Raw genomic sequence first — 27,836 nt, 5'->3', positions numbered from 1 at the left:
CGACGTTTTGAAGATATTGTAATTATGACTAGCGGGTGACGAACACCTCAGTCTGCCTCGTGACATGAAGGCTGCAAAGTCTTTGAAACGTCGGGAGAAAATAATTATATAAATAATAAAGTCCGTGAAATAGTTTTATTTCATTGTCTAACAGTCGCGTAAATATAAGAAATCATTAGTACTCACAACAGTTATTAGCGTGCTAACATGGGTCAAGTCTACCAATGCGCACTAGGCCAGCGTTGTGGACTAAGGCTTAATCCCTCTCAGTGGTAGAGGAGGCCTGTGTCCAGCCGTGGGACAGTATGTAATACAGGGCTGATATTATTATTAACATGAGTCATTCTGGGTGATTAATTAGGCGTGAAATTTGTCAGTGTTTATATAAAAAGCGGCAATATATTAGTTGGCAGTGGAAGGGACTGCCTAGACGAATATCCACAGGTTCAAAACCCAAGGGTACGAAACACTAACTTTTTTAAATTATGTGCATATTCTTTGTAAATTATCGCTTGCTTTAAAATTGAAGAAAAACATCGTGAGAAAATCTGTTTACCTGGGAAGTTCTCTATAAGAATTTTGAGGGTATGTTAAGTCAGCCAGTTGGCACGACTTATACTTAATCCCTCTCTATAGTAGAGGCTCGTTTCCAGTAGTCAAGCAGTATATAATACAAGGCTGATATTATTTATATTATGTATATTAAAAACATTTCTGTTGCCCGATATTTACATTTCTTTTTCAATGTAGCAATGGGCTCACCTGTCACATGAAAAGGAAATAAGCTCGGCAAACCGTGAACTAGTTACGCCTCTGCCAGACCCTTCGGAAATAGAGGCGTGAGCTTACACGTGCTCTACATAATACCGTGATGTTTTGAAGCGCATTTCAACCTACATCCATAGTTTTCATGGCATATCGCGAACAAATCAATAACCACATTGGCTTTAAATAGAATACACTGTGTCAATTTGCGCGTCATTCTCGTTTTTAATCGAATGTAGAGTACAAAATCAGGGTTTATATAAAATGTCTAGATTTAGAATTCGATCAAGTTGAGAATTGACAGCATCCGTGGTGCAGCGACTTTTTAATACAAGAAACTGTAGATACGATCGGACATCGTAACAAATTGTGGAATCTGGAAATATCCATAACACGAGCCAAGCATATAACGTTTAGAAACCATTGAATAAGCAGTATATGTATGACGCATAAGTTGACACATTAACATACGGTTCCTTGGACATCCACCTGCAAGGTGGACAGACGACTAATAAGAGTCGAAGGAACACGCTAAATACAGGCCGCTTTCGGCTGGTCCGTCTGGAAATCTTTAGGAGAGGCCTTTGTTCAGCAGTGGACTTTATAAGACCGATGATGATGAGGACGGTCCCTTTGTGCCGAAGTACTGCCTACTGGAAAGTCGATTGGTCGTACTTTAATATCATAGTGTCAGATGACTAACTTTTCTTTATGTACCCACAAAATTGGGCAGCTCTTATAAGTCATCCTCGACGAGACTACAAGCCTGATTAGCTTAAGTTATGTAAACAACCGCATCCGTGTGCCAAAACAATTAGCTTTAACATCATCGCCAAACGACGTTGCCGATTTAACTAAAGATTAACTAGACTCTCGTTCTATAGGCGATTAGGCGCTTCGTAGAAAAGCCGATTGTCAAATCCGTCTACGACATTAATGAATGGGCTGGTATCATAACTGTTTTGACATGACAATGCATAGTAATATCGGTCACATAAGCCTCCATGGTTCGTGTCACGGTCCAAATTCGTATTATGTAGCGGAGAATTATTGTTCTAGGTCAATTTATTAGCGGGCTAGAATTAGGGCGATCGTGAGCGCTACAGCCTATAGGCGGCAGTTAGATTAATTTATTGTAATGACTTTTATTAGATTCGTGTTAATAGATTTCGTTTTTGTATATCTTAATCGGTGAATTATGGATTTTTTGTTGATCATAGTACGGAAAAGTGCCAATAGTCTAGTTGAGAATGGAATGGATTACTGAGACGAATGTTCGCAAGTTCAAAACCCAAGGGCACGCATCTTTAACTTTTTATATAATTATTAGTATATTGTTTATGAATTATCGCTTTCTTTACGGTGGAAAACATCGTGAGATAACCAGCTACCTAAGAAGATTGGCCTTCTTGGCCGAAATTCGCTTAGGTAGGATTCATTCATTTATATATGTTACTTGGATTACTAATTTATTGTATCGGGATACAACGTAACGAATGGACCCATTGTCTGGTCTAGCGGGACAAATAAATGCCATAGATATGACTGTATTTTTGCCTAGCAGCACCTATGCAATAAGTAGAAACAATGGTATAAATTACTTGTAAACCCTTGTAAATAATGTAGTCTTTATCGATTGGCTTGGCAAAAGGCTTGCAATGATAACGTAAAAGAATCTAAAGTTAGAGTGATTACGAACAATCTAAGGGTTAAGGGTTGTGACTTTATTTCTTATTTGTTTATCAATGTACAGAAACTAACATTTTTTTATATGTACACCTTTTTTATTTGAGATATCATAACTTAACTAGGTCAATTACAATTAATGCTTTTTATTTCTATATACATAGTTTAAGCAATGTTTACAACCTCTAAATTATGCTTATACCTTGCTTTTTCGGATGCCTTTTAACCCTAATACTTACCAAAATCTTGTCAAAAATATTTAAACAATTAAATTGTTTAAATATGTCCGGGCGTATAACATTTATGTTTTATTACTAATAATTACTAAAATAAAAATCATTTTAATGTTAGACTGATATATTTATAGTAAGCGTTTATTATTAATTAATAATAATGCCTAAAATATACAGAAAAGACTGTTACTAAGAGTTAATAATAAAAAAATTAAATGAGATGGTATACTATATAATACCATTTACTATATACTTTGTACCACCGATGTTTAAATTATTTCCATCATATGTATACATATTTGCTTTGGTTTTTTAATACTTATGGTGTACAATAAAGTTTTAAATAAATATAACTAACAGTAATTGATATCTTCGCAGGAGCCGTCGTCGAGTTCGTCGTCGCGGCACGGCGAGCGCTCGCACCACGTGAAGTCGCACTCGCGGGACCTCGGCACCAGCCCGCTGTCGGCCAACACCACCGGCAACAGCTCCAGGGAGTGAGTATATACGGATAGATTTTTATAAGTAGCTGTATTTCCTTTAAAATAAGTAACTTTCTTAATCTCTTCTCAAAAGTTAGTATACCTTAATAAGTAGTACCCCTTAGAATTTTTTGTTGCATCATGTATCGAAGTCTATTCCTAAATATTTCAATTAATTTGATTTAATACAGTTTTGTCTTAATAAATCACCCAGGTCTGACTAAAATCACCCAAAAGTTACTCTACTTTCATTAGTAGTACCCCTTAGAACTTTTTGTGAGTTCGAAGTCTATTTGTAAATATTTAAATTATTTAAATTAAATTTGTCTTATTAAAATCTAACCGTTCTGATTAAATCTACCCCGTCTGACTAAAATCTCCCCGGTCTGACTAAAATCATCCCTTCCTGACTAAAATCATTCTTCAATAACATAAATATCTTTTACCTTCGCAGCCTAGAAGACTCGCCGCAGAAGAAGATCCTGAGTGGTTTGATGGCGCCGGGCGACTACGCAGGCGCGGTGTACAGCCCCAACGTCTCGTACGGCCTGTCATCTGACGAGTACGGGTCACCTGCGTACAGAGGTAACAACGGCATCTAATTAATGAGCATGTGGACTTAGCGTATGCGAGGAGGTGGCAGATATTTGCGAGGCTTTTTTACTCGATTGTCAAAAAAAGTGAAATGTTCGTCCTTTGTGGCCATTGCAAGAGCGATGCACTGGACGGTGGCTCCGTGCGCCACTCGCTTTAGTCCGTTACTGTTAATGAGATTTTTTTTCATAAGAGTTCGTGTAAAACCTAATAAATAATACCACTAAGCTATTGCTGCTTAAAGCTATCAATAAGTAAGTGGGTAACGTGATATCAAATGTTAATCACTTCATATGCTTTTTCATACTCTTGCGTGCTTACCAAATAATAATATATTATGTAAGTGTCTAGATAGGCATACAAAATAATACAGAGAATACATACACATATTGAACATCATCAATACTTGTTTGTATATCTGTACGTGTTTTATTTCAGGTCAAGATGGCGACTATGCGAATCAAGGTAACAGTGCCGTTGCTAAAAGTAATTTTGTTTGTCAAAAGACTATTAACTGTAGGAAGAAGCAGATACAAAAAATAATCTGAATGGATGAGAGAAGTGGTAATTCAATTTTTCTCTTCTTGACTCTTGATGATTATTACTCGATGTAACGAAGCCGTAGATAAATCGATACATGTAATTCAACCATAGAACACTCTAGAATAATTACAAATTGTACGGCAACTTCAACCTAATGTACAAAACATTAATGTATGTTTTCGTGTGTGCAGACGAGAGCGACGGCGCGAACGTGACGTCATCGAAGGCGCTCGCCGCCATCGCGCACCTCAACACCAAGATCGAACGCACCAAGGACCTCATCCGCCTCGAGCAGACCATACGCGACGGTGAGACTACCAAATACAATATAAATATTCATATCGACATGTAAAACGTTGAATGACTTGAATTTTTTTTTTGCAATATGAAGTTATACATATTTGGAAACAGTGTATTTTTCTACGTCTTATGAGCTTAGATTTAATTTAAAAAAAGTTTAAGTCAGTTAGCGTTACTAGCGTCGATATGATAGGTGTAAGTGAAACAGCATACATAGTGTTAAGGATGGCGTTAATTAGAACAAAATCTGAGCGCGTTGAAATGAATTGCATTTGTTTTGTTTGCGCGGTCATTCGACTCGGCACACCACGACGCATGTTTAATGGCCACAGTTCATAGTAAATGTATACGAGGTGAAATAATGCAACTGAATTTGATTCGACTTTGCGTGTCTAGTTGACGGTAGGCATTAGGGTAGGCCCTAATATGGCGAACACGCTATACATGCGCATGCGCATCTCACAGCAACCTTTTGTAAATGTGTTCATACATCAAATTTGGACACGCTTTCGATTTACTTGACAAAATAAAGCGTAGCACAGTTGTTTAAATGTTCGGTGATAGAGTACAGCATAGTACAGAGATTTTAAAATATTATTGGGCTAAAATTTGTGTCAAACATTTGTGACAGAATAATAAATTTGTGTATATCGTATACACTTAAGTTTTAGCAGTCATGGACTCATAAAAATGTTTTTTGTATTTTTTTAGACAATGTAAACGAGTACCTGAAGTTAGCCGCGAACGCGGACAAACAACAATTACAACGTATTAAGGCAGTGTTTGAGAAGAAAAATCAGAAGAGTGCGCTCTGCATCGCTCAGTTACAGAAGAAACTAGAAGGGTACAACAAACGGATCAAGAACTGGGAGGTATGTGGAAATAGTAAAGTCAAGAGGTCATATCTCAAGCTGCGTCTACATTTTTCAAGTTTCATAATGATATGAGGTCACACTTGCATTTAACAACCGTTTTCAATAAACGATCCCGATCTCAAACTTCAATCTGTTTCTGAGAATAAACCAATAAAAAATTGTAATATATAAGCATGTCAAAAAAAACTCTGTTCTGATTGGTCAATTTTTGAGATCGATCGAAAAAGCGATTAGGATTGTATTTTGTAAATGGCGGTTAATTGAGGTCAGCGTATCATAGAATTGTATCGATTAAAAATGGACTTATCAGAATAAAGTTTTTGCATGCTTACAAAAAAGTTTTTGTTTGCATCACTCTCGAAGTCGGATTGAAGATTAAGATTGGGATCGTTTATTGAAACGACTGTAAATCGTATATGTTTTTAAGAATTTCAAGTTCTAAATTAATTTCGTAGGAATTATAATTCGAGCCAATGGTGATAGTAAAATAAAATATATTTTTGAATTCGTTATCGATGTATTCGTGTGTGGTATGATGTGTTTGTATGTTGTTGCAGCAACACGGCACGAGCGGGCAGGCGCACCGCCAGCCGCGCGAGGTGCTGCGCGACATGGGACAAGGCTTGAAGTGAGTTAAATCTCATTGCCAGGTATTCTCTAGTATTCGCAACATACGAACATCGAAACAAACACAAACTTATACATTTATAATATTAGTTTCCTGATGATAGATCAATTTACGAATACATATTTATTTATTTTTATTTCGAAACACCATTAGGTAATACACAGTACAAGTATCTTTAATGAAGCATTAGGGTATAGATGATAGTGTGTTTACCTCTTGAAGGTATTTACTCTAAGAAAACATTTAGATACTTCATTGGATATTAATAATAATACATGTATTATATATAATACACATACAAGTTTAGTAATAATTTTTCAATCTATTCTGCAGGAATGTGGGCGGCAACATCCGCGACGGCATCACGGGGTTCGGCGGCAGCGTCATGGCGGCGCCGCGCGAGATCGCGCACATCTTCACGCGCTCCAACCGCTTCGGATCCGCAGACAACATCGCGCAGCTCGCCGGTCGGTCCACACACGTACACCAACATATACACACACAACACACTACACTAACGTATGGGTCCAAATACTTGCGCCTTTGGGCTATGCAATATCGACTTTGTGTTCTTTATGGACAAAGTTGATCTTAGAGTGGGGAAGATATTCGGACAAATAGGCCAAGTGTGTTGTCACAATTAAAATTTCAATGATTCAACCCTCAATTGGAGAAAAATGCATTTTGGCACAATTGCAATATTTGGTACTAATACTTAAAAAAAAAGTAATTTTTTGGATTTAAGGCATTTTAATTCTAAAGATGCGATAAATAAATTTAGGGTTGGGTCCAACTTACATACATAATACATCATATCATTTCACGGTTGGTAGGGTTGGTGTCGGACTAAAAGTAAGATACTGAATTCACCATCAAAGATTATCATCAGCGTTTCTACTCGTATGCCGAATACAGCTTCAAAATTTATGAAAACAATAATTTGGTCTGAGTTTCGAGTGCAAAATATCTATAAATATCTCTATTACTACACTATTTAAGCTGAAAAGCGAACCTACTATAAAAGTTTTCGCTCTGATTTACTCATTAAAATGATGATTTAAATGTAAACAATGAGGAAATACACAAATTAAAAAGTTAGAAGCATTATGATACGGTTCAAAAGCATTTGTTATCTTCACAGTATACAGTTTAGTTTTGAATATTTCAATGCCATTATCGAATCAAGTACATCGTATATAATTACTATATTAAAAAAAAGAATATCAGCCTATCATAAACATGTCTTAATAAGCCATTAGGTGAGATTTCTTACTAATAATTCTTTAGACCATCTAAATATCTTCCTTAGATTATCTATGTAAAACAATATTATTTATAGCAAAACATATCATATTCATATTGTAATAAGTATGTATTTTCCTCACAGAGAACACGGGTCCTTGTGAGTATCGACAGACGGTAGATGCATCTTGTGTCTAACAGTTTGATCTCATTTTACTAACAAATTGAGTTCTGTTGTACCTAAAATGTTATATAGAGGCTATTTTATCATGGTTCTAATCCATTATCATTTTATTTACGGCCTCAATTAGTAAACGATATTCGATATCTGCAGATATGTCCGAAAATATATCAATCTCAATAAGTAATATCGTCTAGATAGCTTAAAATTATAACTGTAAAATAAACTTTACTTCGTTCCAACAGGCCGGCATAATTTTCTCAACTGTCGAGGGGTAACCATCTCTCGTCAGTCGGCATTCTATTGAACCCCGCTCCACTTACCATCAGGGGCAGTGGGGTCACTGCTGTGCAAATATAAAATACAAACAACCCGTAAAAAAAAATTGGAAACTGGTGGCTCTTAGTAATTTATTAGCCTCAGTCAACCTTTATTATTATTAATACCACATAAATGTTTTTATTATTGTTTGCCTGCTGTAAGGGTTTACCATGGAGATACGAAGTTTTTAAATTTAGTCGACGATATGCGAGAGTTCGCAAAACTTTATTCTGATTGGTGCATGTCCGAGATTGATCTGTGGATACTTATTAAGATCCTACCCCTAGCAAAGCGGCACGCTAAATATATTTTAGCAATATATTACACATTTATAGTACCTAGAAAAAGAAAAATCTACAATATGACGCTATATTTACTTTGGTTGTTTAATTTTTTTTAGAATATGGATATTGTTTCGAAATATTATATTGTTGATTCCGGGGGCCTACTCCTAAAGTACACATCATTATAAATTTCAAGCAGCACTATTAGATACTTACTTTAATATAAAAGATTTTCGGACTTAAAAATTTAAAAATTAATCTAAAATTAATTTTTTAAGTATTTTTTCCTAAATCTTTACATATTCCCGCCCGAAACTCATGCGCCGAAATGTAACGAAAGAACGCTCAAGGCTAACTAACGCTTGGGGGAGGGTCAAAATATTGTTTATAAATTGAGGTCATTAGATACAGTTTTAGGATTCACGTGTAGAAGTAGACTACGTATTTAAAAATTATAGAAGTTGATAGACATCCCTAATTTAAGAAATATTTATTTTTACATTCAGTAGACTGTAGTATCTAGCTAGATATAGTTATATGGGTTTAGTTATATTTTTCCAGTAATATGAATATAATTTTTCATATATTATTGACTCATTATACTTTTAGTGTTATTTTTACCTAAATTTAAGAGTTTTTAGTTTTGTTTAAAAAACATTCCTGTTTTCATAATAACTACTTTATTATTTTTTTTACAAACACTTTTAGAATATTTAACAATGCCTCTACTTGTGAGAGAATATTATTATGTACATTTATAACCGTAAGTCTACGTTAAGTCGTCTTATTCGTTTTAATTACGTATAAAAAGGATTGTTTCATATATATCCCAAATTACATAAAATTATTTGTATGGAAACAAGATATAACCCGTCTTTATTGCCATAACAAATGTGACTAATGCGTGTGAGTCAGCGGAATTTTGGCAAATTTAACATATATAAAACAATGCCAGTCTGTGTATCACGTATACATAACATTCAATCATAATGTATATCACATCACTAAAAGCCCAAGCAAAATAAAATAACTATGGATCTGTTTTACAACTTCTGAGGAAATGCTACTCGTTATATTAATGATTAAGTCGACCAAATAAATCACAATTTAAACTATGCTCCCAAATAAAGTGTAAAAAATGTAGATAACGTCATGTGCATAATACGATAATAGTCAAATAAACTTTACTTGAAACCTTTGAAACAGGTCCTAAGTGAATTCAATAACACATGAACTAAATATCGAAATCAATATGATTGGAATTCTGGCGATGGACATAATCCTATTCAGGTGTATAAAATATAGAGTAAGGGACAGGGTCCATCAGTCACCTGATGTTTTCTAACAACCTGTACCTGGCCGTATACGGGCGCCGCCATGGGCTAAGCTAGTGTAATATGATCCAAGGTGAACGTCGCGTCTATTTCGCGATCATGCATTGTCAGAGATAACGAGTCGCGTAGATAAATAATTTGAAACGTTTAGTGTCAGCGCACATCGAGTGAAGCGAAGCGAAGATATATAATGAGCATAGAGACACTAGTCAAGATGCTTTTCAACAATCGTTAACGATAATAGAAAACAGAAAAATCTATGAGAATGAATTTTTACTATCGACAAGTTTATTGCAAGGATATGACATAATGTTAGTGCAAACGATTGCAGAAAGGCGTCTTGGTGCGATCGTAGATTTATTTAATTTAAATCTGCTGTCTTAAAGCTTAAATGCAGGATATAAGAGAAAAACAGCGGCGAAATATAAAAATAATAACTATTAGCGACCTTTTTTTTACAAAATAGGGCTGAAATTACTGATAGCAATAAAGGTGCATTATTTTTTACTTTTATCGTATCCTGCAATGTGTTTTTGTAGGTAACGGCATTTTAGCTAGGGGACAGCAGAAATGTTGTCCTGACTTAAAGAAACAGATTAAACGGGCTTAAATAGTTTCGTATAAGGCGTCATAAGTTAGAAAATGTATTTTTGATCAAGATCTTTTGGCAGTTTCTCTTCCGTGGTATCATGAAACAAAGATAAACAAACAAGGTTTTTTTTTAAAGTCGCCAGTCGGTGTTACTTTACAACACCAATGTATTTAGTCTTCAATATAAATTTCTATCTCTATTTGATTTAAGCTTATTATATAGTATTAAACGCTTCGCTCTTCTTGATGTGCTCTAACCTTCGCAACACATCCATCGCTTGTCGCGTTCAGAAGTTATCAATTCAAACATAATCTGTAAAGTCGAGTTTTACTTGCGTCAAAGACTTATCGACACATTAAAGTAAAAAATTGACTAACCCGCGACTTACATTACGATAGTTTTATGACAAAAAAAGAACAAACTAATGCTATTATTTGAAATATTAAAATATTTATGGTAGATTTTGTTACTTCTATTAACAGGAAAAACAAAAAACATGAGAAACAATGGCACTAACGCATACATAATATTTTAATATCCGTAACTCTAATATACATTATGTGTTTGACCTCGATATCACGTTGTTTTACATCGCGTACCTGCATCGTTAACTATGAATTTCCCCCTATAATCATGACGCGACGGTTCCGCGCGAATCCATCATACACAGTTGATCTGCCAATCGAGACGAACGTTACCTTTCGTTCGTAACAGCATTCGATATAATCAGATCTATATCGCGTCTATAATCTGTGATTTAGACTCATCTGTTTAGAAGACTATGTTCAGGGCGAGCATGTGACGCGATGGTTACCTAACGTGAAGTGAGTTCAAGATAGTGATGTTGTTTAAAAAGTGCAAGAGATGCCGAAAAAAATGTAAATACATTTTTATTTTTAAACTTTATGCTCTTATTTAGGTTGATAAACATGCTTTATTTCTTTTTTATATTCAAACCAAGTATGATAAATAATGAAAATGATAAAGTGCTATTGACTATAGTATCAATATAATATAATATATTTTTTAATATTATTGACTCAGTAATATCTGATTTTCTCATAAGCACTGTCAGTATACAAATAAGTAGTTTAATTGAATTACATACATTTTGAATTCAATTTAATTCAATCAAAGATGATATTATCATCTCCGTGTATTTGAATAAGGAAAGAAACATGAAAACTCGTCGTTGTTAAGTTATACAACATCTTTATATTGCATAATGTATGAGATATATGAGATATAGAGTTGATCTCTGTAGCATTCATCAAATCTTCGATATATATTTTTTCTTGTTGATCTTCATTCTAATACTATATTTAATTGTACAACAAAATCTGTATTTTGTATATACAGGGTGGATTTTTGAGATGTCATTAAGGGTGGTTACAAGAAAACTTTCTTAGAAGACTGTCCAATATTTTTGACATTAGGATCCGCATTAATAGATTTGAACATATGTATGGTCAGCATTTTTCTCATTACATTTTGGCAATGTTTTGTAGATTGATAAGCCGTAAAAACATTTTTTAAGTTAAAAGCTAATTGGAGTCACATTTTCTACAAAATATATGGAAAATATATTTTGCAATTGGTAACCCTAAAAGCACTTATACCTCTAATGGTCCTATATAATTTTTTAATCTGTATAAGTTATAAGCAATTGGATCGATTGGCATCAACATTTTTTTTACATAAAGTGTGAATTTTCTTTCTATTTCTTTTCCGAAATCTTTGAATGCACATCTCAATGTCCTCAAAAATGTCCGATAGACTCTTAAGAAAGTTATCTTGTAGCTACAACAGTAAAGGTAGTTGCCCTTAGTGTCCCACCTCGAAAACCCACCATGCAGAATATACTTTTCTCATTTATTTATTCTACCGTTATCAACTATAATGCTGAACCGATTATCCTATAAACCAATTGAAACCTTATAACCGTTGTACATAAATCACATACTTCAACGCATTTATGACATCGATAGATAGTAAAATTGATATTTTCCAACCTTTTCAATACACTGAATTTTAGACTTTGTTGTCTTTGAAAATATACACAGCATATTTGTGCATAACACGTTATGTCTTAGATTTAGAGTATTTGATGTGAGACATTATAATAGCTACATCAGTAACATAGTACATAGTAATTATCGCCAGTAGATCAAATTTCCTCCAATCACTGTATATTTCATTGTCATAGAAATGTTTACAATATATCATCCATTATGTCTACGCTATAAGCTATACATAATACATCTCCATTATAAAATATATAGTCAATAACAAGTAAGCTTCAATACTGTGCTTGCCATCAAGCTTAACATAGTTGTACATTATTTACAATACGCATATAACTGTGAATTGTGTTCGCTTATCATACCGTCTCGTTCTTGCACGCCAGCCCCACCACACGCGGAACTGAGAGGTAAATACGCTGCGATTATACGGCTAAATATAAAGTATATTGTTTCATTTGGTATTATGATTATGACGCTAAATGTAAATGTACTATTATGATTATAAAAGTAAATGTAACACCAACCGTTACTAAGTGCTTTTAAGAAGTAAGATGGTATACATATATCTACTACAATAAGTTAACATTGTACATTGTTTCATTCAGTATTATGATTATGACACTAAATGAAAGAATTTATACAATTATGCGGCCAAGCGCATTATAAAAATGAAAGTCGTTTCGAGCTAATTTTATAATCTATTTATCGTTATTTGTACAGAAAATGTTACATTTATAGCATTATAAGTATTTGCTGCTGAATCATATATTTTTCATGGTTTTACTTCCATTTCGCATTATTTCTGATTTCATTGCGTTATCGGTTTATTTTTTTATTACTTAGCTTCGTGACACAATTCAAGCATTATTACTTTGATTTTGGTTAATACTTTTATTTGCTACTAATTTTTGTATTTCTCGCTTAAATTATGTTACTTTTCACCCAAATCAATTTCAATTTCTTTACTAATAAATGAATTCTATCAAGTTAAATTATAAATTAAATTCAAAATTATACAAGAACTTGATATCTTGGAAAAATATTTTAAATAATATTTTCCTTTCCCTTCTCTTAATTTGTTGCATTATATATTTTTTTTCTAAGAAAACTCTTCAAGCATTATGCATTATTGAAATTTAATCTTATCAACATAAAAATAGAGATCGATTTGGAAACAGGCATTTTTTGCAAATACCTGTTAGTAGTATTTGAAACTATTTAAAACCAGTTATTTTGCATACCCATTCAGATTTTATAAATTTATATATTTATGTATCCTTATATACAGGATGTTCCTAGAAACATAGATAAATTTCTCTCGTCATTTAATTTCTAGTACTTTTTTATTCAATTTGATGAATTGCTAGTCTGTACATTTGTATGTATTGGCCTGTGCCCGTGGTATGTGTGTATTGAGAGTGCGTACAACGGCAGCGAACGCGTCGTCGGAAGGGTCTCGCGCGTCGGAGGCGGGGGAGGCGGGCGCGGCGCGGGGCTCCACGCTGCCGCGCGCCGCCACCTCGCCCGCGCCCAAGTACTCGCCCGACGCGTCCCCGAGCTCCTCCGTCACCAGCGAGGGCGCGCCGTGAGTATACACGATACAATACTAGTAGTATAAATTATTCCAACAAGTTTTATTTTATATATAAGACTAACATATTATGCACATGAATTCAAACATTGAACAGATTATGAAAAGTGCAACACTAGAGTTTCTTGCCCGTTCTTTTCTGGTGAAAACTGCTGTCCGAACTGATGGTAGAGTTAATATTGTCGAAATGTAAATAATGTTTATCATATTATAAGTCCAAATAAATTGTTTAATTTCATTTCAACAATAAAATTCATCTGGAGAGTACCTAATTAGCCGAAAATGCCAACTTTTTAGCACAATACTTAAATAAGTAGTGTGCTAATTTTATAAAACAACCTGTATATCAACTATTGTCTTAATATCTACATATTATTTTGTAAGAAAATAATACGAGTAGCCACTATTCGTTAGCTCGGCCAATTTATATTCGAATCTAATTGGCAACCTTACTTGATGTCAGAATAAATCCACCATTAGAATATAGCGCAATATGTGATCCCGTATTTAATTATTTATTTTGAATATCTAACTTTCATCAACCTGTATATCACAAATATAAAATATTAATATTTTGTAATTTAATTTTGCCTTTTAAAATTGCCTGTATAAAATTCCACCACCGTTGTTTTTACTAACATTCTAACTTTGGCATCCCCAGAGTATAAAGGTACAAAAGTTAATAACAAACTCAATGCCGTATAAAACAATTAATTTTCACCGCAAATGTAAAGATGGTTAGATAGCGTGCTACTATAAGGTTAATACTTGGTTGGTAAACAATCCTATGACATCATTATGTGTTTGATTACATCACTCGATGTACTGTAGCCAATTCAGTAGCCGTTTACAGCGTTCAATTTTATATTTAAAAAATATTTCGTTTAATAAAAACATTATAATTGAAACAAGGCTATTAAGTGAGTAATTAAATTAAACAGTCTATCGTGAGTTCGCGTGTTGTGTGTTTAATGATTATAAAAGTGGATTATTTGTTCGGCCGAGCACAGTGATCAGAGTACACGTTTGCCTTAGTCTTGTGTTTTGTTTTAAGTCGGTTTACCTGCAGCGAGTAAGCTATCATGTATAAAGTTAAAAGGTCAGTATTAATAAGTTTTGAGGTTATTCAACGTTTTTGTGGTAGAGATTTAAAAATAAAACGACAAATTCTACTTATTATGGCCTTCAAATAACCAAGTTAATTCAATTTTATATAGAATTTCTCACAAATTGAAACCTGCACTATTCTTGTGATATCCAGCTGGTGTTTGTTCTATTTCACTATACATGGTGTTTGAATATATCAATAAAATTTTTAAATAAAATATCAGTGGAAGTCATACCTTCCATACCTTCTAAATCTCCATCCAATAATGGGATCTAATTTCGATTCCTATTTTATTTATTTCCCAAATACCTCGTTACCTCGTTATTATAAAATATGGAGAAAATAATAAAATAAATCTGTTACATTCGGGTTAATATCATAGAACAATTTAACCTTTGTTTTGACATTAAATTAGTATGTGTGGTTTGTTCAGGTACCCACCGCAGCCCGGCGCGAACAATATATCTGAGACGACGTTCACGATAAAGCCGATACTGAACGAGCTGCGCGAACGGAGAGAGGAATACGAACGGTTGTCGGAGAAGATCGACGCGCTCAAGGTACATGCGCTTTTGGTATCACCCTGTGTACATCGAATGATAATTTATACACATACGCGTTTTATTCACAAAGGGGTAGGTAGAGGTGTAACCAACGTACTTTTCGCCTATGCGTTCCGTCCCATGACGCGATAGGCAGCGAGCATATCGCCATATCGAGTACAAATTAAAGATTCAGGGTTCATACTAAACGGAAAAATCCAATATCACTATGCTTGACAAAGAAATCGAACCCGGATCCTTGGCAGTGGTCGTACTGCGCACGCAATACAACCACGCCACCGAGGTAGAGACTTTGCCGCCCTCACGCCGACCTCTACAACTCCTGTAAGCCAGGATGAGCAGTGGCACGCATTTTATGACACCGAGCTATGAAGCTCGGTAGCCACTAGACGCCACCGAGGTAGTAACATTCTATCGTTGTGCGTTTTGTAAACAATACCAACTTACTTTACAGAATTTGTCTCAAGAGGTGTCGTTCCTGTCGGCCGCGCTGCAGGAGGAGCGGTTCAAGACGGAGCGGTTGGAGGAGCAAATCAATGATCTCACTGAACTGCACCAGAATGAGGTACATTATTTGAATACTAGGTATCATATAATAATAATAATAATAATATCAGCCCTGTATTATATACTTGCCCACTGCTGAGCACGGGCCTCCTCTACTACTGAGAGGGATTAGGCCTAGGTATCATACTTGGATTGAAAGAAACTAAGTTTATCGTGGCCCTTGGACACGCAAATAAAGTAATATTAATAGAAGTCTGTAGTGTTCATAAATTATTGTGGAAATAAACAGAGTCGTACCATATATGGATGTAAATAACAGCTTGGTTTTGCTTAAAAAATAACTATCGTTAATTGTAGCTAGTGGTATATTTTATCAGGCGATATAAGGATCTTTTCTGGATCATTTGCAATAAATAATATGTTTTTCTGACATTAATTTCAGGTGGAAAATCTGAAGCAAGCGCTGACGGACGTGGAAGAGAAAGTACAGTACCAGAGCGAGGAGCGAATACGAGACATACACGAGGCGCTCGATCTCTGTCAGACTAAAGTGAGTGACACGTGCAGTCGAATAGTTAATGTTATATGAAATTTTTGATATACTGAAGTTTCTGAACTGTGTTATACTTATCTGAATGTTTATAATTTATGACATAAGAAAAAATATGATATACTGTTTTATGTATTGCGATATTCAATTTCTAAATTAGTTCTCATTGACCTTTATTTGATCGATTTTACAATTTGCTATAAAATATATTTGAGGATTAATTTCATTACATTTTAAATTAATTTATGAAGTAAAAGGTTTTAAATGTGTGTAAAAGTACTTCAATATCGTTTGTTTGGTCCTTCGAATTATACACAACTTGAGGTCAATATCGTTTATTTGATCCTTCGAACTGTATGTCGATATCGATAGTAATGAACGATAATTTGTTTATTCCAGATAAGTAAACTAGAGCAATGGATGGCGGGCGGCGGCGGTGGTGGCGGTGGAGCGGGAGGGGCGGGCGACTCCGGAGGTGCTGGTGCCCTCCCTCCTCGCCTGTTACTGGTGAAGCTCCTCAACGTGGCGCTGACGCTGCTGCAGCTGGCGTTACTACTCGTGGCCACCGTCGCGGGGGTCGCCATGCCGTTCTTGCGCACCAGGTTATCGAAATAGACGTGATGTACCTAGTTTAGTGGAAAGTATGAATAATAAATGCACCCGCGGTCTAAATGTTATATCGACAAATTAAAGTTATGATTTCTTATGTTTACGCGAATGTTAGACAATGAAATTAAACTATTCTTCGGATTTTATCGCGGTTTTAATTATTTTGGTTTTCTCCCACAACAGCTCAGTCCCACCCGTGACCATGATGGCTGAAAAGTCTGTGAAACGTCAAGAGAAAACTAAAATAATTAAAACCGCGATAAAATCCGAAACATAGTTGAATTTTAATTTCAAATTAATGTTGTCATTATGTCACATAGGTCAGAATTATGATAGCCTGATGGTACATCGGCTAACCGATCATTGTAATGATTTAGTTAATAGTACTACAGTACAGTTTAAATAAATAAATTACCATTAAATTAATTATAATACAATATTAAAGGTACTCATTATTGTATTCAGAGTCCGCGTACTAACAACGTCAGTGGCGGTAATGGTCGGCGTTATGGTGCTAAAGCAGTGGCCGGAAGTGACGCAATTATCGGAACACCTCGCGCGTCGGCTCAAAGACTACTTACTGGACGCGCGACGCGACAGGTAATGTGCAGGGACGGGGCACACTAACCGCACTCAACAACTCAATTAACTTGCTTGGATGAAGACGAAATATATGTCCAACTAACTTGGAGCATGAAGATGGTATAGATAAATTATTGAAACAAGTAGTTTTCAATAATCTTCAATAGGGGACCGGCCTATGCTTGATTTTGTACATTATTTTATATTTAATGGTTAATAATACGAAAAAGAAGTACTACTGCGAAAACTGCATAAGAATTGGTTAAAAAATGAGCGAGTAATTCATATTTAAAATATTGTAACGTGCAGAAGTGAGCGCGATGTGAGGATATCGCTTCATCTCTTTCTTTCGCACGCGTCTTAATTCCCGATGACGTCACATGTAGGTATTTCGTCTCTTTTCTGTTTGTTGTTATTTACCCCTTCCACCGAAATTCAAAGACTTATAACTTGTTAATTTTTTACCGGATTTTGATAATTCCTTCTGTGTTATAATTTATATTATGTAAATATTTGATAATAGTAAAGAACAAAAATGAGTCCGGTACCCTATTGGGTGATAAGAGATTTTCTCTAGTGTTTTCTCTTCATAAAAAGTTGATTGGATCCAAGAAGTTCAAAAACAATACGTATATTATTTTCATAAACGATGACGACTTATTTCGATGATTTATCTATACATATAAAATAATGCTTTACGAAGATAATGCTGAGTATACCTGAGTCAATAATATCGATTAGCAAAAACGATGTATCAGAAAAATTTATATCAATAATCGATATACCATTCAACCGTTATCTCACAAGTTACTGCTAGAGCCATTCATGAATCTGTAAATTAAAGTTTTCGTATTATCGATAAAGTTTAGAAAGATTTTTTCGTATTAAGAGTCGAGCGGACGTCCCCAAAGCCGCAATGTATGCCGGTCCAGTTTAGAAATGTTATAGTTGACATGTTACTATAGAATATGACAATTTTGATCGAGATATAGATGATTGTGTCGGTAATGGCTGGAGTTGGTAGTTACCACTGCGGAATTTGTTACAACATGATCTAATGTAGATCAGGGGCCTTATTCTCTATCCCGAACGTTATTTTAACAGTGTGTAACAAGCACGTAACACAACGCATCATGTTTAGGACTATAGAAATTTGGCTTACAGAATACCATTCCACGCACATTTCTCGAAAATAACATGACACGGCCGCGTTACGCGTTTACACTGTCATACAGAATAAGGGCCCAGGTAGTTAACACTTTAGGATTAATTATATGATCTAATGTGGTAAAGGTTTTCTGTGCATCTTGATTAAAAATACTTCATCTTAACAGTGCCTTGTGAAATATTTAATTTTCATCGAAATATGAAAGTTGGTTTTATGTCTATTTTGTCAATGGACACCTATTTTCTTTGCATGGCAATAATGATTTTAATGTTTATTTTTGGTATTGTTGCCCTAAAAAAATCGATATGAATAATTTTCACTTTAACTAAATTATGTACGTCCTTCCCAATATCGGTAAAACAAAAATTTTAAAAACATCTTGCTTCAAATTTAACAGCAACTTTTTATATCGATATATTATTATTACAACACTAAATTTACTAATAACTTTCATATACCACGAAATTTATGGCGTATAATAACGATACTAAAAACATAGTTAAACAAAACTTCCGACACCAGCCATTACTGAAATACTGTAGTTATAGGACACCTTCAGCTATATTGTGTTTCCGAATATAATTTACAACCGCTTCATTGTACTATACTGTATGTACTTATGTATTATAGCTAACAATCATATCAATACGATATATTTATAAACATGTTCCCCCTGTATAAACGTTCATTTGTTGCTGTTTGTCTGTCTGTATGTGTTATATTGTTATATGGACGCAATTGCAATTAAATATAGCTGTGTTGATAGATGGTTGGAAAATATTTCGTTTATTTTTGTTGCTATTATTAACGATTTTAATGCCTTTTCTATACCCATTCGAAATCCATTTTGTAATCCATGTTGATATTGTGACGAAAGTTTTATAAAAAAACGTTGATAGATTATTCTTGCTCATGAAAAATATTTTGTAAATAATAATTCAATCGTAAATAATGATCCTTAAAACATTCTTCAAAATCTGTAAATAAAATAGATGTGTCTATAAGAAACAAAATTGAGAGAAATAATATAGATATTCATGGATGTTATAAATATGTACCCCGTATTATGTTGTGAAAAATATAGAGATGTTGATCTACACAAAATTTAATAACTATTAATTGAATCGACTTTCTACTATTTCTAACCATCTTTTTTACTAACCGCGCCTCGTTTTTTTGCTTTTTCAATTATTGTTTTTTTTTATATATTTTTTTTAATTATTTTTTTTTTCACTTCAGGTATGAATGCACGTCGTTGTGTGGTTGATATTGTGACTGAACACCGACTCTAGTGGAATTTATAGGTGATATTGCAATTTTGTCCTACGATGCCTTAGTTTAGAACGAGCGGACATTGTGAAAGATTTCGATTGATATCGACTTTGTTAGAAAGTAATATTGTAAAATTGTGTTATCAATTTTATATATTAAACAATAAAGTTTAAAATATTACAAATTATAACTTTACAAATGTAATTGTGTAATTAGAGAGAATAATCTTTTTCTAAGATTTTTTTGCTAAGTATAATACTGTTAAAACTTAATAAAACTTTTCAATACACTAAGATATTTTACTTCTGGTATAGTGCAAATATTCCAGTGTTCGCTCGTTCATAAACGTATTAAAATTATTTGTATATAACACGTTATGGAAATGTGAATGAATTCGTATTGTACGTTAAAGGTATACTTTTCACTGCAGTGATATTTTTTGTATAATTATTTTTTAAGCGTGAAACGGAACGGCGACATCCGGTTTCGATTTATAATGAAAACTGCACTTTATGTTATTAGTTTATGTAAACTCTCCTGTATTAATTTTAGTACAAAATAACTTGTTTTATCGATTTAACAATAAACGAAACCGAGTGTGGTCGATTCGATATTTTTTATTAATGTCAATAATTAAACGGGCTGGGTCCCTGCTGAATATATCGTTAGTGTTATTTTATCGTTTACTTTCGCACTGCGTTTATATCGATAAAAAGCATCGGCTTATATCGACTGCAATGTATCGATAAATCCGAAACGGACTATCGATATTACGGTTCGTAGTCCTGATATAGTGAATTTCGAAAAGGCTGACGTGTTTTCAATCTCGAATTGATGGGATAATACGAAACGGTGCGGACTTGCGCCGTGCGGTGATGGAAACTAATTTTGATACTTTATCGATGTTGGTGATGAGGGGCGTTGTGGGCAAAAATAAACAATTTAGGATTCGAAACATTACAAAATGGTAGAAATAGGAAAATGTTGAGATTGAAATAACTCCTGTGTACTCTTACAACACCTTCAGTTTTATAGATTTTGTATATAAATAGTATTTTTAAATTAAAGTTTACGTAGTATACTTTGCTCACAACCAATCTCGGAAAATGTTGGTTTTTGCACATGTTGTATATAGTTTTTTTAAACATAGGTTACGGAATGTGTTGCCATCACAATTTTAGCTTATTAAAACTGTGGTTTAATACAATATTATTACTTTTCTACTGAAATCCGCTTTAGAATTTGAACAATGTAGGATTGTTGATATTTAATGAATATATTTATTGAAATTAGTGGTGATTCATGTTGATTTTGAAAGTGAGCCGCTGTTTAGTAATTTTCATTCATAGTAATCGACTAATTATATCTTTGTTATTGAATGTCTTAATTCAAATCAATACAATTATTTAATGTGACAAATTATATGTTCTTTTAATGAATTATGAATGGCAATTACTAAAAAAAATTAGAAGCAATTGTAAAGCCAATACTGATGGGAATGGTTTCGTCCCTGTATACTCTTCTACGTGTATAAATTACTCTTGTACTATACGATTAGATTTCAATTTTATACAAAGCAGTAGACGCCACATACGCGATAGATGTCTTAGATAATTCCATGCTTTCGATTACGAAATAACGACTGAACCAGTGAAAATGTATTGATATTTATAATACTCATAGCATTCGAAGTAATTGTTCCAAATATCAGTGATCAAAATCCATGTCAATTTGTTAAAAAACGAAATACGTATCGTTTAAAACACGCATTTGGCCAGATAAAAAAAGTTCTTATTTAATCGATGTTTTTAATAGTCGATGAAAATGGAGCTGAATCGACTAAGTATCGATATATCGACTATCGAGGTACATTTGAAGTTCGCAGGTTCAGTGGTCCGTTCATAATAGCTCAATTTGAACACGCTTGTAACAGTGTCGCTAGCGTTTATAAAACCATCCTCCACGTATTGGTAAAGTTAATATTCTCTTAACATATAAAAGATACATTCCAAATTCACTTACTAGTGTGATAACCGGTTATTGGATGTGAAATTTAGCGAATCGGGAGACGCAGAAGATCCTTGTAATGTTAAAATTTAAATTAATTATTGATGTTCCTTTCAAACACGTTGACATTTATTAAAAACGTGACATATGTAATTTTTTTTGGTTTATATATCCGATGTGTGCATCCTGATTTGCAAATGGATACGTGTTGAATCAAACACGTTACGAATAATCGCCCAGTGACTACCATCCAAGTATAATGAAGTGTACAAAAATAAGCTTTTTCTAACATCGTTTGTGTATATTTTGTAAATATTTTTTTATGGCACTTGATACTGTCGAGAGTGTTTTACTCTGGAAGTTGTGACGTTTATTTTAAGATGGCGCTGTTTTATTTTGTAAAGACACGTAATAGATCTTAAAATAAATGCCGTAAAGTTAAATCAAAATTACCCCGATAGTAGCCCCTGTGGTTTACGTTGTATTGTGTTAATGCGATGTCATGATTACAAATGTCAATTTACGTTGCCCGGCTAATGGATTGAATTAAATCATCACAATTTTATTCGATGCTGTGTTTTATTCATTATTTACAATGCAAACCTTACAGAGATATCATGGTTCTAATCTGTAAACCTTTCTATACAAAGATATTACGGGTCTACTTGACTACCTCGAGGGTGTAATTGTAATTCGTACGAGGCACGTGTACGACTACCTTGCAGAGGTTCTGGGTTCGAATCCCGGGTCGGAATTTAAATAATAGTAACTGCGTTTTTCCATCCTAAAAATTACTCAGTCGCTGCTCGGAGTCACGAAGTTGACGATGTGATACCATGCCTCGAAAAGTGCCTAAGCAGTTGGTCCTGGCCTGATCTTCCCCCTGGTCTTACTCTCTCTGTTCATGTTGGATGGCCGTATCACCGAACTATGAGTGTAAAGGAACAGAGATTGCACCTGTGTATTGCGTACATACTTGTGCACCACATTATAATCCTGCGTACCTGGCTGATCTTCGTTGTGATTGGCCGCCGTGGTCGAAATCTGGCTAGGGGGGTTCATTCATCACGGGTCCCAAAATTTCCAAACATGGGTAACAAAGATAATTCATGTTCAATGCAGAATACAACTCCATAATATTTCCACACCAAAGATTAAACTTCTAAAATAACTATAAAATGTGCAGATCATTTGTATTGCTGTTGATTAATAGTAGTATATCTAACTTCAATACATTCATTAGTTTCACTAGGAACATAGTTGTTAAATCAACTAACTTAAAGAACGATTTGCATTTGAAAGTTATTATGGTCTGTGAGAAAATGCATAACTACAGACGTATAAATAGAATTGCGATATACAATGATATATGTGATTCTTTAGGACAATCGGAAATAGAATCTAAATATCAATACAGATGGAGAAAATGTAGTGGGAATTTCAATTAAAAATAATGAAACAATATCCACATTTAAAAAAATCAAAACAACTAAAGTAAAGATAAAATATTGTAGCGATGTTTTTTTTTCTATATGTATTAAAAAAAATCGAAAACAAAGCTTCTAAAATTATGGTAAGCGCGGCGTTTTGCTAGTGGCACCGCTTTGAGCTTGGCGATGGAAACGTGTTCCGTTTTACCGTTTAATATTACGCTTATCTTATTCTTTGCGTACTTTTCAGCATTTAATAACCAAATTATGAGTATGAAATAAAAAAAGTAAAAAAATAACGTACATAATATGTTTTAATTACAAAAAATATAAACATGAATACAAAAAAATATTGTCATAAATAATATATTAATTCAAATGAATAGGAATGTACTGGCTGAATGTACTAACTTACGAAATCTTTTTGGTTTTATTCCTCGAACGATACAGACTCTGACCTAGGGAGAGGAGAAAGATTTTCTGGTTTTGGCGGTAACACGGGCTTTTCGGTGGTAATCGTTATGTATTCAGTTGTGGATTCGATGGTCTCGGTGTGTTCTGAGCGGGCCACCGCCACCACTGTGTCCATTTCACCCCTAAAATAATAAAAAGGATGACAAACACCTTTCATTACAAAATATGTAGCAATAATTCTCCATAACTGCAAAAAAAAATGTAAATATTAATACCATCAGGGCGTTGACACTACCATTCATTATGTTTTATGTTTCAATTTGAATTAAGCTTGCGAGTATCTTTATCTACATCTTTTAAAAATATACCAATAAACTCCATAGAGGCTTGTATTTTTACTAAAATGAATTGTTTTTATATTTTAATTATGTAAAGATAAGATTTTGGTTAAACTTATCACAAGGCCTTTTTCAATTTATAATCTGTGTGATTGCAGCTGTTTCATCAAAAATTTAAATACTCAAATTTGATACCATACTATACTAAAATGAGTTTTCCAAACTACTGTAGGGTTTAAGCTGCCTACATTTGTTACAAGGGGCTATAGTAGCTTATCGTTAGTAGTTTTAGGGCAATTCGAGCTTTAAGGAACAATTATACCATTGTATTTTATCTGGAGTTCAAAATGCACTTTGATCCTTAAATATTACAATTAACCAAACGTATTTTGATGATTTTCCACCATTTCTTAATTGACCCATACATGAACTTAAGCCAAAGCTAGCGAATGAGTGTAACCCATAACACACCGTGACATATATAATTGTATATTGCATAATAAATATATTGGGATGGGAAAAGAAAATAAATACTTTTTACCAATTCCTGTTTATTTATAGGTTTACATTTTGGCTATAAACTATACGGGCGGCTAGCGCGTATCACTAAATACAATATAAATGTTAAAATCATCCAGCATTCATCTTTTTCTGTTAAAATTAAAACCTCATTCAAATCGATTAAAAAAATTAAAGTTTAAAATCGATAATAAAAAACTTAAAATTGCTAACAAAATAAAACATTTACAATTAATACGGTAATTATATAAAATATATCGTTGTTTCCGCTAGGAATGTAAACTAATACAAAATAGATCTACAAAAATATTTCACAAAATTAGAAACATTAAAATATACCAAGGGTTCGAATGTTACAAGTTACAAATGCCGAAATCGGAATGCGAAATAACCGAGGAATGTAACTTATACAAGTACTCTTATACTTTAACGTATAATGTATTAAATAAAATCGAGTCAATGTGGGCCTTACTACAGTATCATACCAAACATTTAACCAAACGTAAAATATGTCGATTTACTAATTTTAACTGAAATTTTAACTGCCAGATATTCTTATTAACTTGATATCATAATTTCTAGTTTTTTTAGTTATATATATATATATCATACATACTGTCAAGCTTTTTAATGGCATATTTTGTCAGTATATGGCGTATCATAAATCGGCACATTTTACACAACCAAGCGTCAAAACGAAAAGTAACAATATGTTCATTGTACATCATCTTACACAAATCGTATGACGTCACAGATTATCACATATACAATTCCACACACATTATTGCCAATCCCCACACAATATAAGCAAATATAGTAAGCATATAATAATATGTCATATAGAAAAATACATAACCATGTAATCACTTAGAGATACATGCGTAGGATATGAGTGCGAAAAAAATATTATTCATATCAATATAATAATTGTTTATGCAAAAAAACAATGCATCGAATTAAGTACCGTAATTCTATATTAGAGGGTATAAACACGTACAGTTTATGTCTTTACAACGCCATTTATCGAGATCAATCAAATCGATAAAAAATGTTAAAACTCGCCATTATTCGAATAGTAAAAATGCTCACACGATTAAGAGCCCTTATAATTCATAATTTCGTTGTAAAAATGTATAAAAACATTGACACATGTGTAATACTAAACATTTAATAATCATGATAAGCCGTTTAGTACTGTATGTATCGATTGCGCTATCGTCTATAATTGTTTTTATTTTCAAGTAATGTATCGGTTAAGTATGCAATCGTAAAGATCAATGTAGTGTTGGTCGATTAGTCTTTTTTAACACTGTGCTATATTACACAGACTTAAATGGTAACACACCATTACTTAGCTAATTGCTGACATTAACAACCGATGTTAATAATCGATTTCGATCGATTACTTCGGGTCAATAATTGTCTTTAAGCATGCCAAACGAACTTTATTCTGATTGGTATTTTTTCACTATCGATTCGAAGATAGATAATTAGGATAATTTATTGAAATCGCTCGTATAAACTTGATTGTATGCTTAACCTCAACATTCCCCGAGGCCGATCTCTTGCTATGTCCTAAGTTAATAAGTTATCACTTAATCTCTAAACTTAACGTTACACAATAGAATGTTGTTACAAATGTAAAAGATGAGACACAGACACGTGAGAATGTTCAATCGTAACGTTGAAATTATTTGCTTCAAACACTTTGAAGAAATCATGGCACGAAGTATTGAAATGGGAATAGATTTCTTTTTTGTTTAATATTAAGATAACATAATATTATGTATATTCGTAAGAGTAATAAGAGGTTTACTTTATTTCGCTCTTTTAGTACCCTAAAAATATATATATTAAATAGTCAATAATTAAATTGATATTATTTTCAATATCGATATATCATTGTTACGTATAACATTCACTGAAATCAAAATCGTTATGTTTTATTATGTGTGAACATTCCACATTTCTTCCTTGAAATATTATTTATAGCCCACCTACGTACACGCATTCCGTGGACATTACAAACACTTATTCCGTCATCAGAAACTGGTGCAATGGTGAAGTCTTGAAGCAAATCGATTGTGAACTATCGATTCCTAATTTTAAACAATACTACCTGTATGTTTTACATTGATTTATTTATTAAATGAATAAAATATTCCTAAAACCGAATAAATGGTTGCTAATTTATTATCGATATAACTCTTATAAAGATATGTGCATTATATATATAAAAACAATACAGTGCTTCGAAAGAATAATTTAATTCATGCAGTTTTATTTTCATTGTATTCTAAATCAGAGAGTTCACACACGATTTGCAAATAAGGTGGCAATTACGCATCAATAATCGACAAACGTTATTCATCACAATATTGAAAATCAGAATTATTTTTATAGAATTTGGAATGTAAGACTTATATTATCGTCAGTCTTAGCTAATGCGACAACGTTCGATTGTACCAGCAGGTGGGTTGTATACCACAGCACACACCTATGTAAATCAGGCTTCGAATAGGCCGACATAATTGTGTCAACTGGCGAGCTGTTATTGTAATTCATAAATTACGTCTTAGATGTCAAAAATCGGTATTGTCACGACCTGATGCTGTGTCAGCATAAACCAGTTGGGCATGAATGGATAACAATATTACAAGACGGATGTATTTGCAACGTTTATTGTCGTTATTGTAATGTTGTATGACAGCTTATCGATAAAAACTGACTTATAAATAGATCACTGCTCAGTGCATATTCTAAACTTAAATTCACTCATTTGTGAATATTATTAGGCCTATCTAAAACACCATCGATGCCCAACCATATGACCGACATAACAATGTCTATTTCATGATGAGAACCAGAGTGTTCTGTTATTTTTTACATTTAATTTTAGACACCCAACACGCCTTTATCCTTGAAGGTGTAGGCAGACACACAACAAGGGCATACACTTAAGAACGTGTTTAGATTATACCAGCAAACTTAAAGATATCGACGTTTACCGAATAAGTAAAAAATTGCCACAGTTAATTTACACAGAGCACTCTGATCCAAACATCCCGTCCCCATGGCGTGACACCGTGAGCCG

General features: G+C 33.6%; 2 protein-coding genes across 7 annotated transcripts in view; one reads left to right on the top strand and one right to left on the bottom strand.

The window, feature by feature from the left end:
* The window catches only part of LOC115440443 (transmembrane and coiled-coil domains protein 2), a 46,460-nt gene extending 23,849 nt beyond the window's left edge, over positions 1–22,611 (top strand). For 3 of the 6 annotated variants that reach the window (XM_037439358.1, XM_037439368.1, XM_037439363.1), the window contains exons 3-17: positions 3,063–3,181; positions 3,621–3,751; positions 4,199–4,225; positions 4,495–4,611; positions 5,315–5,475; positions 6,036–6,106; positions 6,440–6,573; positions 7,494–7,508; positions 13,519–13,669; positions 15,217–15,343; positions 15,801–15,911; positions 16,296–16,403; positions 16,803–17,005; positions 17,478–17,612; positions 20,002–22,611. In XM_037439358.1, the coding sequence (XP_037295255.1) occupies positions 3,063–3,181; positions 3,621–3,751; positions 4,199–4,225; positions 4,495–4,611; positions 5,315–5,475; positions 6,036–6,106; positions 6,440–6,573; positions 7,494–7,508; positions 13,519–13,669; positions 15,217–15,343; positions 15,801–15,911; positions 16,296–16,403; positions 16,803–17,005; positions 17,478–17,612; positions 20,002–20,029 (1,638 nt within the window). In that variant the 3' untranslated portion in view covers positions 20,030–22,611. The remainder of the gene's footprint in view (positions 1–3,062; positions 3,182–3,620; positions 3,752–4,198; positions 4,226–4,494; positions 4,612–5,314; positions 5,476–6,035; positions 6,107–6,439; positions 6,574–7,493; positions 7,509–13,518; positions 13,670–15,216; positions 15,344–15,800; positions 15,912–16,295; positions 16,404–16,802; positions 17,006–17,477; positions 17,613–20,001) is intronic. The other 3 variants (XM_037439373.1, XM_037439378.1, XM_037439370.1) reach the window with 3 other exon arrangements.
* A 1,155-nt stretch (positions 22,612–23,766) lies between these two features.
* The window catches only part of LOC115456011 (plastin-2), a 56,926-nt gene continuing 52,856 nt past the window's right edge, over positions 23,767–27,836 (bottom strand). Inside the window, exon 15 of the mRNA XM_030184855.2 lies at positions 23,767–24,067. Coding sequence (XP_030040715.2) covers positions 23,902–24,067 — 166 coding nt within the window. The 3' untranslated portion in view covers positions 23,767–23,901. The remainder of the gene's footprint in view (positions 24,068–27,836) is intronic.

Source organism: Manduca sexta, chromosome 3 (genome assembly GCF_014839805.1).
Source record: "Manduca sexta isolate Smith_Timp_Sample1 chromosome 3, JHU_Msex_v1.0, whole genome shotgun sequence".
Taxonomy (NCBI): domain Eukaryota; kingdom Metazoa; phylum Arthropoda; class Insecta; order Lepidoptera; family Sphingidae; genus Manduca; species Manduca sexta.
The sequence above is the reverse complement of the archived record's forward strand: the minus strand, read 5'-3'. Positions and strand labels throughout refer to the sequence as shown.